Source organism: Denticeps clupeoides, chromosome 1 (genome assembly GCF_900700375.1).
Source record: "Denticeps clupeoides chromosome 1, fDenClu1.1, whole genome shotgun sequence".
Lineage (NCBI taxonomy): Eukaryota > Metazoa > Chordata > Actinopteri > Clupeiformes > Denticipitidae > Denticeps > Denticeps clupeoides.
Genome location: NC_041707.1, coordinates 23,475,593 through 23,489,587, shown reverse-complemented (window position 1 = coordinate 23,489,587; position 13,995 = coordinate 23,475,593). Strand labels below are relative to the sequence as shown.

Below are 13,995 nucleotides of genomic sequence, written 5' to 3'. Positions count from 1 at the left end.
ACAGTCACAGGAAGTGGCTGCAAGAAACAAATAAATACATAAATAACCCCTGGGACACAAAGACAGAGGAAGATAAACGCCCAATTGCCTTAGGATGCTCCCCGGACATCCCAACAAGAACAAATCCCTTCATGCGCTGCGTAAGATTAGTATCGCTAATCCCGAGAGAGAGGGGGGGCGCGCTCTGTAGATAGCGGAGCCATACTGGTGTGCTTCTCGGTCCCACATGCACCGGTGACATCGCTGCGACTGATCCCGTGCTATTCACCGCTTTTTTCCCCGCGTGATTGCCCATGCTGCAGAACGCTCAGCTGTCGCGACCCGGAGATCTGGGGAAGGCGATGAGCAGTTTGATTAGTCGCTGACAGCGAGGAAAATGTCAGACAGAGAATCGTTGAGAAGATCGCCCTCTCCTTGCAACACGCGAGCTTATTTATTATTAATGACGATAAAGAGGACATGTCTCGAGGATCACAAAAAAAAAACAAAAAAAAAAAACGGCAACTGGGACACAAGGAGAGCTGATGTTTAACAGTTCACAGAAAATTGCTGCCAACGTGTGACGCAGCGTGCTGATTGCTCACGAGCAAGTGAGCCGGAGCTGCCAGGCCGCATTTTTGTTGTTTTTTTATAGCTACCACATAATGGAGTGTGGTAACATGCATTATTCTTCTGATTACAGAAAATGTAGACTTAATTGGCAGCCATCTGTTGCGCACAACGCTTGGACGTGAATTGTGAGGACACCGTAATACCAGAGGGGCAGCCCATGACCTTTCCCTCACCATGAACCGACCATGCTCCCAAAATAGAGGCCATGAACTTTCACACACTGGGAGTGCAGTAGATCCTGGGTCACTGAGAAGGGTTATTAAGGTCACCACGTGTCTGCTCGGCACACCTCAAACTCACATCCATTCTCTTCCATGCCACTTGGACTCAACTCGAAACTATTGTTCTTCCTGACGGGCCAACTCCATAACCCCTGTCACTCATCCAAAAAGCCCAATTCGAAGAGTGAATTGCACTCGGAATGAAACAGCAACAAGCGTGCCCAAAGCTAGAAGGCGCCTGCCAGAATCGCCTGGCACCACCTGACGGCCATGTCTCCTGTCATCGATTGCCACGCCAGCTGTCGGGAGGTCGGGGTGAAGAAAAATAGGGAGGAAGTGGGGTGCGCAGGAAAGGAAGGCTTCCCCCACTCCGCTTAATGGAGCTCACCGAATTAAAGAGATCTTAACAATCACAGGCTAATTGTGGGATCACAATATATTAACCCGGCTCAATTCTAAAGGGTGTCATTCACGGGTGTTTTACTTCGAACTCTTCAATTAGCCATAAAACATGTTGGCAGATGTGAGTGGCCAACCTCTATCTCTCTCTCTCTCTTGCTCTCGCTCTCTCTCTCTGTGCCTTTCTGTCGTTCCTGCCCCCCCTCGGAGAAGAAAGCAAATGTTCACCAGTCGTTCATTATCAGGTGAGCCCCTTTGTTATCAGACAAGGCTGTCTTTGAAATCGTCCTTGCCTTAACTCTTTTTATTGAGTTCCACTGAGCCATTGTGTTCTGCTGATATTATTCATGCCAGCGCTGATAACGGCAGCTGCAATTTTTTTCCCCTTTTCCCTCCCTCCACCTTACCTTCCCTCTCCTTCACTCCTAAACACATTCCTATGAACTCTTGAGGCAAACAGCCAAATTAAATCTAGCTCTAATTGGCACTTGAAGATGTCGAGCTTGGGACTGAGTGTCTGGGATCGCATTTCCAGCCCCTGTACTGCTTCTGCGCATCTTCGGCCTGAATGGGTTGGAAAGATTAACAGGGTTTTATGGTTGCTGTTTGCGTTCACTCCACACAGAACCATGGTAAAAAATATGTATATACATATATTCTGTATATATATTTTAAATGAAGGAAAATAAAATGAATCATGTTATAAAATAATAACTAATAATTAAAGTGTTTCATGTTTCATCCACAAAAGTGCAGACCTCTAGCAGTGGAAATATTTTTTATATATATGTAATAGACCTCAGATTGCTTGGGGTCTAATGCACACTTTAGCTATTTAATTGTAGCGCTTCATTTTCTGCCTTCTGGCTTTTCTTTCCTTTTTTTTCCTCCCAGTTAAATATTCTCCATATTTCAAAGGCATCCCCTCGGACGAGGTTAACCCAACGGCCAGACCTACTAATCACAGCACAATCAGAGGGGATGAGGGGGCGGGGCCGCTTGGGTGGGGGGGTTTGTGGTGGATTTGCTCTACAGAGAGAGTGCAGTAGATTTTCTAAACAAATAAGTTCATTTTGCATTATTACCTCAAAGATTTCAAATGATATAAACCAAAGCCACCTGCTGCACAATGCTGTCTGGTCAATGTGTGTGTGTGATGGCAAAGTAAAACCACAGTATATTATGGGAGCGTCTGGTCATTTAACAAGAGTGTTGGTGTGAACAATTTTATTGAAAAGGATGTGCAGCCGCCTGATTGTACATCTCAGGCCGATGGGATTGCTGGGGCTACTCAGACCTCCTTTACCCCGGAAATGATCCTGCGAGCCAGGTGCTGGGCTGTTAGCTCAGCAAGCAGGGATCACAGCTAGACTGGCAGCAATTCGGATTAATTTTTCATAGCCTTTACCCAACATTACCATCCTTCTCCCCTGAATGAGTCACCCGCACCACTTAAAACTCGGCGCGCCTACGATCTCAAGAGAGCAGCTCCGTACTTTACCTCCCGACTTCGCGGCCTGGGATTAAAGGGGCTCTGAGAAGATGTTCTTTATAGGAACAGTAAAATGCTAGGAGGTGCAGTAGCAGGAACGCAGCAGAGTTTTTTTTTTTACCGTGTTGCTGCAAGTTAAAATGCTCCGCGGCCCATATGCCAGGCTGACTCACGTTTAGCCTTCCCACGGGACAAAGCTGTCATCACCCAAGGACAATAAGCTCATTTTAAAATAAACTACATTTACAAAATGATAATGTTCCTATTCAACGTCTCTCCTTGTGCCCCAGAACAGCCCCAGAATGCACTGCTCCTTCCAGAGGCCTCAGAAAGCACTCTTGAGTCCTGAATGAATTTGCAAACGCGCCATGAATCAGTTGCCCGGATAAAAGCCATGCCGAAAAAAGAGCAACTCCTAAAATAACCCTGTTTCCTGCTTGGCATAAATTTCCTTTGGAGTGAATACCTGCTGTGCATTTACAGCTCCAGGCGATTCCAGACTGACACCGGCACATGGGTAATTCAGATTTCCTTCAAAACCAGCATGTGTTAGGTGTGTGTCTGTCTTTGCTTATCTGTTTACATGAATTAAAAGTGGTGCAGAGGTAGACTAAAATACAATTGAAGTAGCAATAAAATACACCAGAACGGTGCTGAAAAACACAACATTGAACTGAATCAAAGAATTGCAACATTAAAATGCACAGTCCAAATAATCTCTGTTTGAATAAGTAGTTGGTCTACACGATAATCATCATGAGTTATAAAAGATTTCTTGATCTCTGCATACACCAAAGGTTCATAATAATAAACTAATTCTAGACTGCATGTTTCTGTGGGGAATTAACTGAAAGAACGTCGAGGCGGTGGAGATGCAGGACGACTTTAGAAAGAGAAGATTACCTGTGGCATTATTTCTGATTAAAAAAATGACAGCTGGAATGAAATCTCCCTCTCATCAAAACAAATTGCATGTGATACATTTAAAATGGGTTTTAGCGTAGGGGCTTTCAGATACTCTCTCAGCAGGTCTGCTCTAAAGTGCAGATTATTTCCTGTTCCTTCGGCTTGAGAGGAAACACATGAAATAATCTTCCGACAAAACCCCCCTACTGGGAATCATTTGCATCTGCTGCATTCACTGGCAAAGTGAAAGAATCAGACAAAACGTTCCATAATCTCCCAGGCAATAATGTTCCATTGGTTACACTTTACACTTTGTTTATATGCACCAATGAGTCTTAACCTTCGAACCTTCAAATAAGTGATGCTCTTTGTATTGAGATCTAATAGTTTCATATCACTGAATCATTGACACAATTGGCCTGTTGTGGAGGAAGCACGATCAACAGCTTTAAATAATCAAAATGATCTTTCCTGAACACTCACAAAAAAAAAGTAAGAAAATGGGAAAAATGTTCTTTGTAGACACCTCACGAAGGCAGGAAACAGTCGAGCACTCTGTCTCATTACACCCCCCCCCCCCCCCCCCCCCCCAGCAGTCCCCCACCGCCACCCAAAAAAACTGGCACGATTGTTCGCCCACCTCCACCGACGACAACTGGAGATCTCTGGTGACTTCTCTCCGTAGAGAGGCTTAGTCACGAGCTTACGCCCCAGAGAGAGGGAGGGGGTGGCTGGGGGATGAAGAGACCCTCCAAACAGATGAAAATAACCCGGCCAGGCAGAAAGGAGGCAGCATCCTAACATCTCATGCACCAGAGTGCTGCAACTTGCAACTGCACTTTTCCCACAAACAACAGATGGGCTGGAGCTTCTTTTTTTTTTTTTTTAACAATTAAAATAAGCGCAGAGCGCTGGCCCACTATAGCATAATGTTTGCTTTCCTCTCAGAATTTTTTGCAAAACAATGCTGCTGACTTGGGGGAAAACGGTGACGCTAATCTTCCTAAAGGGAAAACTTTACTTCTGTCCAGAATTTTAATAGATGTTGGGGTTTAAAAAAAGACAGAGGAAGTGTGATTGTTAGAGCATTTTAAGCTTAAGTAGGCAGCAGTGAATGTGCAGCGCTAAGCAGCTCTTTGAAGGCCCCGAATGTGTCGATGATGGGTCACTGGAAGCGGGGGGCTGGGAGCTGGTGGGGGTGGTTCTCCGCGCAGACTTCCTCCTGTTAAACAGACGATGTCACATTTCATCCCAGCACGTGGCCCAGATAACCACTCCTGTCAGCATGCCATGCCCCGACAGCAAGATCGCGCCGGAGACAGAGGAGAGGCAGGCAGGTGGTCAGGGACCGACACGAGGACGTGTTTGCTCTCCGAAGTCCTTCTTCCTTGTTAAAGTGCCTCGTTACAAGGCCCCGCCCCCCCACCATTCTGACCTTTCAGGCCATGTCAAGCTCATCAAAACCCACATGGCTTGTCATTTGTCACATTGATATCGGTGGCGAGGGCATACCAATGCAGTGCGAGCGAGGAAAGGAAAAGGACGCACACCACTTATCAGAAGCAGAGCGATAACCGCGCTGAGGCTCGCGCCAGCGGATCTGAATGCGGCGCATGCATGTGTGCATCTGTCCGACGGCGCTTAACAAACTTCACACACCATTACTATATATGTGCATGAGGGGGAGTCACGCCGTAGCCCCCCAGCATCAAATATTTATGGTAATTGAAGCGACCAAATCTTTGCGGAAACCCAGTCAATTTGATTCCTCCGCAAAAGGTCACACTATTCAATTTACACTCAACGCTGAGCGCGCTCGGGGAAAAAAACACCTGGTAGCAAACGATCTCATCAGCCGCCCCCCAACCTGGGCCCTCACCCACGCCCGCCACCACAGCTATTTGCTGATTGCTGAATAAATGCATTATCTTTTACCTTGACTTCTGTTTCTTCTTCCTCGCCCGCCCACCCCTCCTTCTTTTTCTCATTCATGCTGAAGTACACACCAGGATACAAAGTTCGGCCGGTTGAGGAAAAAAGGGTTACTCAGGAGTTTTCCTGCGTATGGTGAAATGATGGGTTTGACATTTTATAATTAAAAATGATGCCAAATCTGTCCATGGATGAAAAGCTAAGGCATGGCAGGGGAAAAAAAAACATTCAAAATGAATAAAGCTGTTAAACAAAAATGCTTTCAATAAGTAATACCCCTAAAGCAAATGGATTCATTGTTTATGACAACATATGTACATGATTTAATATCAAACTGCTGCCACGCATGGTAATATCGTCCCTGTCTGTCACATCAACCACAGGAAATACTGGTTTTGTGGCAAAAAACTGTATAGACACATGATATCACATATTTATTTTAATTTATTAATAAATAATTTTCATTATTTTGTAGGTTCAAGTGAATCTGACATATAGAATACAAACAATTTTCAAGAAATGAAAATTGTGAAATGAAAGGCACAGTGTGGCCTAGCTGAACATAAGACATTATGTAGGATGAAAGCATGTTCTATCTGCACAGATCCCAGAAGCACATTTTCCTTGAACCATGTAATGGAATTAAAAAATCCATCTGATGTGACGCTTTTCACAACATTCTGTAAATTTGATGTATCTTTGCAGATAATACGTTCAGGTCAATATTCAGACCTCTACACATTCGCAGAGGGGTACGATTCGTTTCACTCAATGACATCAAACATAGCATCAGTTTAGCTGAGAGACACATATGCTACAGCTGGCAGGTAGAAATGCAGAGCATTCCAGATGCCTCTTGTTCTGGAGAGGCGAAGTGACTGTGTCCCCCTCTGTGCATCCCCCTCCCCATTTTGTCAGCCTGCCCGCAATGGCTAATACCAGGTTCTAAAAATCGCACCGCATACAGGGCAACAGCACACAGCGTTCCCGCAGAATCCGGCACGTTCTTGCTCCCTGCCCACTCCAGAGGCATGGTATTAAATAATCCAGGAAGCGCCCAAGCGAGGTTAGCTTTCCCCTCAGAGAGGGAAGCCAGACGCTGAGAGTTTAGTGGCTTAGTATTTCCGGACAGGTTAGAGAGGAACGGCACGAAAGCCTCTTAAGAGAGATTACCACCTCTCTGGCCCTCGCATCAACCTTCCCTCTATAACGCACACACGCGCTATAGTCTGAACACATGACATAAACACACGCTCACACACACACACACACATACACTATAAATAGCCTTTTATGCGAGAGTGGCAAATGTCTTGCTTCAGCCAGCCCTTGGCACCCAATCCTTCCATCTGATCTATCTTGAAGCTTGACCTCTTGACTTATCCGCTCACAGACACAGTCACCAGACAGTGCACACCAGTCGTGTCAAACAGATCATGTTCTTCTCATGCTTTGATGGGTTTGTTTCCAAAACCCAATGAGACTTATGGGTATGGTGGACAACTGTTCCCAATAACACTGGTGCAGGACAGAGATGAAAACCAATCCGTCTTTACTGCACTGTGCATGTAACATCTATATGTTCAAATATGTATCTCCAGGATCAACATTTCATTCAAATCTGTAAATGTAAAAATCTTATATATTAGTCTGAAGAAATCAGAGAAATAAATAAATACACACACATATAGATATATATACTACACCATATATATTGAAAAACAAAGGATATTACCTCTCATATCCAATGATTATAATATTATGTATTAGGGTATTTACATAAGAAGCCTATATCAGACTGGCTTATACTGATGCACATCAACCCTGCCACTCCATACAGGTATGTAATGCTAATGTCAAGGCAGAATCTGTTCCTCGATGGCGTCACACTTGGTTCACTTGCCTAACCCTACCTTATCAGCTGACACCCCGAGCCATGCCAGCAGAGTACAATCTGTCCTCTACGATGAAAGTGAAAGCTTTATATAATCAGCTGCAACATTAGCCAGGCCATGATGGTCCAGAAAATGTGGCAAGGCACCCCCATAAACACACCAGCATCCAATAACGCACATGCCAACACAGTGACTGCTCTACCACACACCAACACCGGGCACTATAAACAGATTAGGTGTATTCACAATGGAAACATAAACAGGCATGCATACTCACACTCTCACACACTATCACCTGATCAAACCCCATCCCATAATGCAAGTCGATAGTAATAGTGATAACAGAGATATCAGTGATGTCACGATCCTCAAAAGTTCTCAGTAGTACTGATGTACAGAAGTTTTTATGATAAAACATTTTCCCCTTGATTTGTAAGTTGATTTTTAATCGTACACCACTGTATTTTGTTAATCAATACAAGAGAAAGAGAAAATTTCTCTGCTCTAACACACACATATTTAGGTAGTAAATTTATACTTCCACGTGTATGAAAGTAACAACACATTAAGCATCATAAATCAATGCCTTATCCTTTTTTTTTGGTTTCATCCGTAACACATACATACACACACGGCACTCTGCATTGTCTAAGGTCCAGGCCACGTTGAGAAACAACAGAGAGAAATTCGGGAAGAGAAGGAGCACAGGGAGTAAAAGAGGGCAAGCCAAGCAACAACCAGAAGGTGTTTAACTTGCCATTTTTCTCAAACACACCCTGCAGGGACAATTTTCCACCAGCCATGATGCACCAACACTCCCTCCCCATCCTAAACCCTCTCTCCTCCCCCTTTCTGCTCTTCTTCTGACCCTCCCTCCACCAGACCATTTTTCTGCCAGGGGCCTGAGGGATGCGTGTATTTGGTTTTGCCCTCTGGACCCTGCAGTGGCCCGGTGGGCTGCTTTGATCGGTGCTGGTGGGCAGGAGCTGCTCTGCACCCCCCCCCAGGAGCCGCCCCAGAGCCTGGGTCTCAGCTGCTGGGCACTCACCCATGCTACCAACCCGGACCGAGTCTGCATTAGCACCCGGCTCACTGCGAGTTACTGACTGCAGGCCTCATTGGATAAAACCATAGCAAATTCTACATACGTCCTGAAAGAGGCACAGCGGTGACAAGAGGCAGGCAGTCTCTAGTGTGAGTGTGTGTGTGTGTGTGAGCGAAAAAGAAATAGTGTGTTGTGGGTAAGTGTTCACTTGACAAAATCATATTATACAGCACAATATGATAATTTGCTTGCCCCAGCTGAACCGGTGAAACTGTACTGGTGGTAAGCTTTCAAATGTCAGCATAAATTTACAAATTAAACATGCTGAGCATACAGCAGAGGCGGCTACCACCGAGGAGGGCGTGAGGACAAAAACAGTGCGATCGTGACATCCCGTTTCCCTGCACAACTGCCCTCCCCCCGCCTCCAAATAACTGGCGGAGGGGACGACTAATCAGGCCACACTCCACCCAACTGTCTGGCCTGTGAGTTAAGTACTGCATCTGCGAGATGGTTAATCAAAGTCCCAGACAAGCACAAACAGGCTGAGGTGTGAGTGTGTGTGTGTGTGTGTGTGAATATATTCCCCATAATCTCTGGGGCAGTGGTGGCCTAGCGGTTAAGGAAGCGGCCCCGTAATCAGAAGGTTCGAATCCCCACACACTGCTCCCCGGGCGCCTGTCATGGCTGCCCATTGTTCACTCGGGGTGGTGGGTTAAATGCAGAGGACAAATTTCACTGTGTGCACCGTGTGCTGTGCAGCTGTGCATCACATGTGACATGTCACTTCACTTTACTTGATTTCCCTTCCGTGTCTAATCGGTTACAGTTTAGGCTATGCTGGGAACGTCTAGGCACACACACATACAGGTTTTTACCACCATCAAGGGTGCATTGTGACCAAGTCACAAGAACATTGGCAGAGCATTGACGTTGCCTCCATTCCTTTTTACCTCCCCCTCCAACTCCCTTTATGGGCTGACCTAATGCTCCGCTGGCGTTCACAGGGCTATCTGGGCGAGGTGTCAGGCACTCCGAAATAAAAAGCTACAGCTACCTCCCCCTGCCAGGGAGTGTTCCATTCTGCGCATTGTACGAATCCTGCAGGGAATAGACCTCAGGCCTGGACCGTGTGCTGGTACAGTATAAGAGGGTGTCCATGGTTCTACCCGCACTGGGGCCTTAAAATGGCTGCCCTGGTCAAGACGACTCACTGTCCTCTCTGCATGTCACACCCGAGCGGGAGCACGTGCAGGACGTAAATGGTTCCCTCGGCTGCCTGGTTAATGATCAAGCCTGTCTCCGTATTTTTACTAAATCTTGCTATTTTATAACCACCAGGCTAATGTTCTCAGCTGCTGACTTGGCTTATAGTAAACAAAAAAGTCTGTTTTGCTGCTTCCACTCTGGAAATTATTTCATAGGCGGTTGAGGGAAACAAGTTTTTCACCCTGATACCGTCCACTGGAAAATTTGGTGACTTGTGTGGAATTAAAATCAGCCTGTATGCTTGAGGCGCAAGGACAGGAGGACGACTTCCCATCATCCCCTCTTGCGGGAGGAGAAGGGGGGCCGTGACTGACAGCTAATGCCTCATCCCGGGCGCGGTGCAGGGCAACACTGCCTCGCTCCCCCAGCCACCTCCAGACCTCCATTTTTAGCCCCCGAGATGGGCCTGATAAAAGCCGCCAGGAAGACTGGCACTGAAGGGCATCGTCCACGAAGTGGCACAATCACTGGGCCTTTCTGTCGTGTCGCGATGCTATCTGCCTCATCTGTCTGCCAGCCCAGGCCCGCAGAGAGATGAATGAGAGGACTTAAAAAAATACGGATCTGAAAATTGGGTTGGTGCCTAAAAAGAGAACAGGGTCAAGACCACCTTTCAGGAAAATGCAGGCGGGTGTCTAGACTGCCCGTCTTGGTCGCTCGTCCGGCCTTGAGTGGTTGAAATACAATGTAAAAAAAAAGTTTTTGCAAGTCGGGTTGTGACATGAGCAGCTGTCCTTCCCCCCCATTAACCCGGCCTGAGCTGCGTGTGTTAGGCGGACCCTGGCAGCGCTGGCCAAATTTCGGCCAATTTATTTTACAGAAGTGCAGATAATATTTTGACCCAGCTACACATGCTAACTGGGCGCTGCAGTGACCCACGCAGGACAGTGCAGGAAGTGCAAACACATCCAGCACCTCAATAGCTGCTCGTTTGCTTACTAATAAAAATGAAATGTTTCTTATGAAAAAAAAAAAAACTTATTTCACAGAAAAAAAGCTGTGCCAGCAAGGGTTTAACGCTAAGCCTAATGTATATTAATGAAGACATCTATGCATTTCCTGACTTCTTGACCCACACTTAAAGTACCTTGGTACTCAGGCAAGGATCATTTTCTGTCTAAAGTGAGAGGGAAAAAAAACCAACCTCAGCTTCATAAATATGCTAATGACAACATCTTAAACCAAAGCCCCAACATCATCTGTTGTTTATGCAAAAAAATACAGATAGTATCTCTCCTTATAAGACCTCATGTTTATTTAAATCACCACACACACACACACACACTGGTCTCTTCAGGCAAACCCATTGGTGAGTATTTTGAAGTTGATAAGCACTGTGTCAGAGACGTGACACACAGATGCAGCCCACAGTATTTTTAACCCCTGTGCAGTGCCCTCCCGGGGGGTCTCTGGCCCACCCAAGGCCTCGGGGGACACCTCCAGAGCTGATATGGCACACACCGTGGAAGGAATGCAACCTTTATAAACATAACAAGACAAACACAGCACGCCCTTCGCGAAGAAAAAAAAAAATGACGAAATGATCGCGAGTATAGCGCTGCCCCATGACGTGAAGCAAAGCCGGTGTATCCATTTTTTTGCCCTTCTCATCCTCTCCAGAGATAAGGTGTAATGAAGTGCACTGCTCTCACGGTGCTGCAGCCTGTTAAGCTGCCACACTTCCCTCACAATGATGGACAGGACGTGCGGAACAGCGCAGATCCTGAACCCAGGCCCCTCTTGTCCGGGGCCGCATGCAATGCGGGGGCTGTAACAAGAGAGGATCGGTCCGGCGCCGACCTGGAATTGAGAATGACCTGCTCTGTGGTGATAAGCCACAATAAGGGCCACCCTCAGGCCCTGGCACTGGACAAAGGTCGTCGCTTATCGCAGTCCCCCGGCTATCTGTCTGCGCAAAAAATAAAAATATTTCACTTTGAACTTTTAGTCCTGTTTGTAAAGACCTGTGCTGAATTACTTCATAATCGATGGTCCCTTCTAACATAGATGACCTGTGCTTAAAAAAAAAAACGAGATACCACAGTTACAAAGCACCCATTACGCATTTCAACTGCACAGACCGTAAAAGTTCTGATAGTAAAACAAAAAAAAATAAAATCTATCAATCAGACAGGCAGCTCCCAGCGGCATGTCCTCCGGCCAGAAGGTGAACAAACTGCAAGCATGGTGGAAATTGCCAGAGACGGTGTTTGTGTGTGAGGGGGGGCGGCCGATGCTGAAACGTTCTTACCTCAAACAGGTTCGAGGCCTCGTTGCCATATTGACTGGAAATGATTTCTGATTGGTCGCTGTACCACTTGAGTCCACCCAGAAAGCTGTCTGCATCCAGGTCGCTGACATCGAGTTCAGAGAGGTCAAGTTCTGGGAGGTCAGGACATAGGGGCTGGTCTTCGCCAACCAAGGCAGCACACTGTAGGGAAAAAGCGCCAGAGACACACCATTTCAAACTGAACCTTTAAGCAGTATAGCCAATAAAAGCCAACAGCGGCTCCATGATGACTTGTGGTGAGAACGAAACACACATTTTCGGTTTTGTTCTTGGTTTTTGATGCATTTAACATCGAGCTGTTCTGTAATTAACGCCCCTCTGTGTCTTTGAAGAAGAGAAATTTCGTTCGACGTTGGGAGGTTTTTTAGGGAAGCCGACGCGACAGCTGTTCCGTCGCTCTCTTTGCACTAATCATCATCAGCGCCATCGACCTGAGGCTGGGCGAAACCCACCAGGGCTTACGACTTCTGCTTCTGCACGTGGAGCACGGCAGCAGCGCTCACTTTCCTATTCTGGGCAGCGTTCCACATGACGACTGCCTTGTGCCGCTAAGCCGGGGTTTACCTCAGACATGTACTCTGCTCACTGGGACACGCAATATAATGACACACTGGCACAATCTAACGTTCTCCACAATCACGAAGGAGCAGATCTGGTTGTAAAGGAGAGGGCTACGGGCTCAACGGGAGCAGAGTGTGCCCGACTCAGGCAGAGTCTGACCCTGTGCCAGGATGGCATCTACCTCCAGCACACACACACAGATATCTTCATCTTCCTCTTCATTCTCAATAACTTAAAGACAAATGCACGGGGAAATATAAAGCCACAATAACACACGCGTCCATCACATTCTGTAAGTTTCAGCGGAATAGCGCCGCCATGCGCGCGCTTCTTCACACGCACACACACACACACACACACACACACACACGCGGAGCGCAGTTCCAGCGGGATGATGGACATCGTGATTTATTCACCCCGATCCCTTGAAAGCAGCTGCGACTTTGGCTGCAGGGATCATTGGAGGCGTGCGCTTCGCTGCCTGGAGCGTCACACCAGCAGAAGACCCCAAAAGCAGCAAACCCCGAGCGACGGGGTCTCGCCATCAACAGAAGAGACGCGATTCTTTATTTTTTCATTCCTGAGAGAGAGAGGGGGGGTGGGTGGGGGGGGGGGACGCACGTGCGCGTAACGAAAGGATGAAAAAAGTCAAACAAACGAACCCATTTTAGCGCATTAATAATTTAAGCAAGCTGTCACAGAGCGCTACTCGTGCATACAAATGTTTACACAGACCGACAGACAGACAGATAGATAGATAGATAGATAGATAGATAGATAGATAGATAGATAGATAGATAGATAGATAGATAGATAGATAGATAGATAGATAGATAGATAGATAGATAGATAGATAGAAATATGTGTAGGCATGCGAGAGCGACAACTATGCGATAACGACAGCAGAGATTCGCGTCCAGCGCTGCAACTCCAGCCTCCACGCCGACACCCCACGATCCCAAACTCCGCGCACGGGCTCATCCCGGATCGCCAATTCTCACTCCAGCAGCACGAACGTGCATTCACAAGCACGCTCCTACAGGGGTACAGGACACGAGCTCTTCCTCCGTCCACATCCTCTGTTGCATCCCACCGACAATCGGGGATCCGAGGACGCCGTCCTCGACATGAAGCGCGCGCGTCGTTACGAATGCATCTACGGACGGCAAAGTTGCAGAGTACAATACCTGGCTGGGGAACATTTGTGCCAACGCCACTAAAACGGCCGCCCGACCGGGTGATGGGTACCTGCCTCCCCGGATCTGCGAGGCGCGCGCCCGTCCGAGCGGAGTACATCCTGGCGGCGGCGCGCAAAACAACTAATCAGTCACGGCACGTATAAAGGCGCGATTTCTGCCCCGATTCCCCCTCGA

At 47.1% G+C, this 13,995-nt stretch overlaps 1 protein-coding gene across 5 annotated transcripts in view; it reads right to left on the bottom strand.

Annotated features, from left to right (window-relative positions):
* ppargc1a (peroxisome proliferator-activated receptor gamma, coactivator 1 alpha) overlaps positions 1-13,995 on the bottom strand; it is a 264,032-nt gene that overhangs the window by 18,574 nt on the left and 231,463 nt on the right. For 4 of the 5 annotated variants that reach the window (XM_028969920.1, XM_028969927.1, XM_028969936.1 and 1 more), the window contains exon 2: positions 12,023-12,202. In XM_028969920.1, the coding sequence (XP_028825753.1) occupies positions 12,023-12,202 (180 nt within the window). Of the gene's footprint in view, positions 1-12,022; positions 12,203-13,809; positions 13,903-13,995 lie in introns of those variants that run through there. The other variant, XM_028969953.1, reaches the window with a different exon arrangement.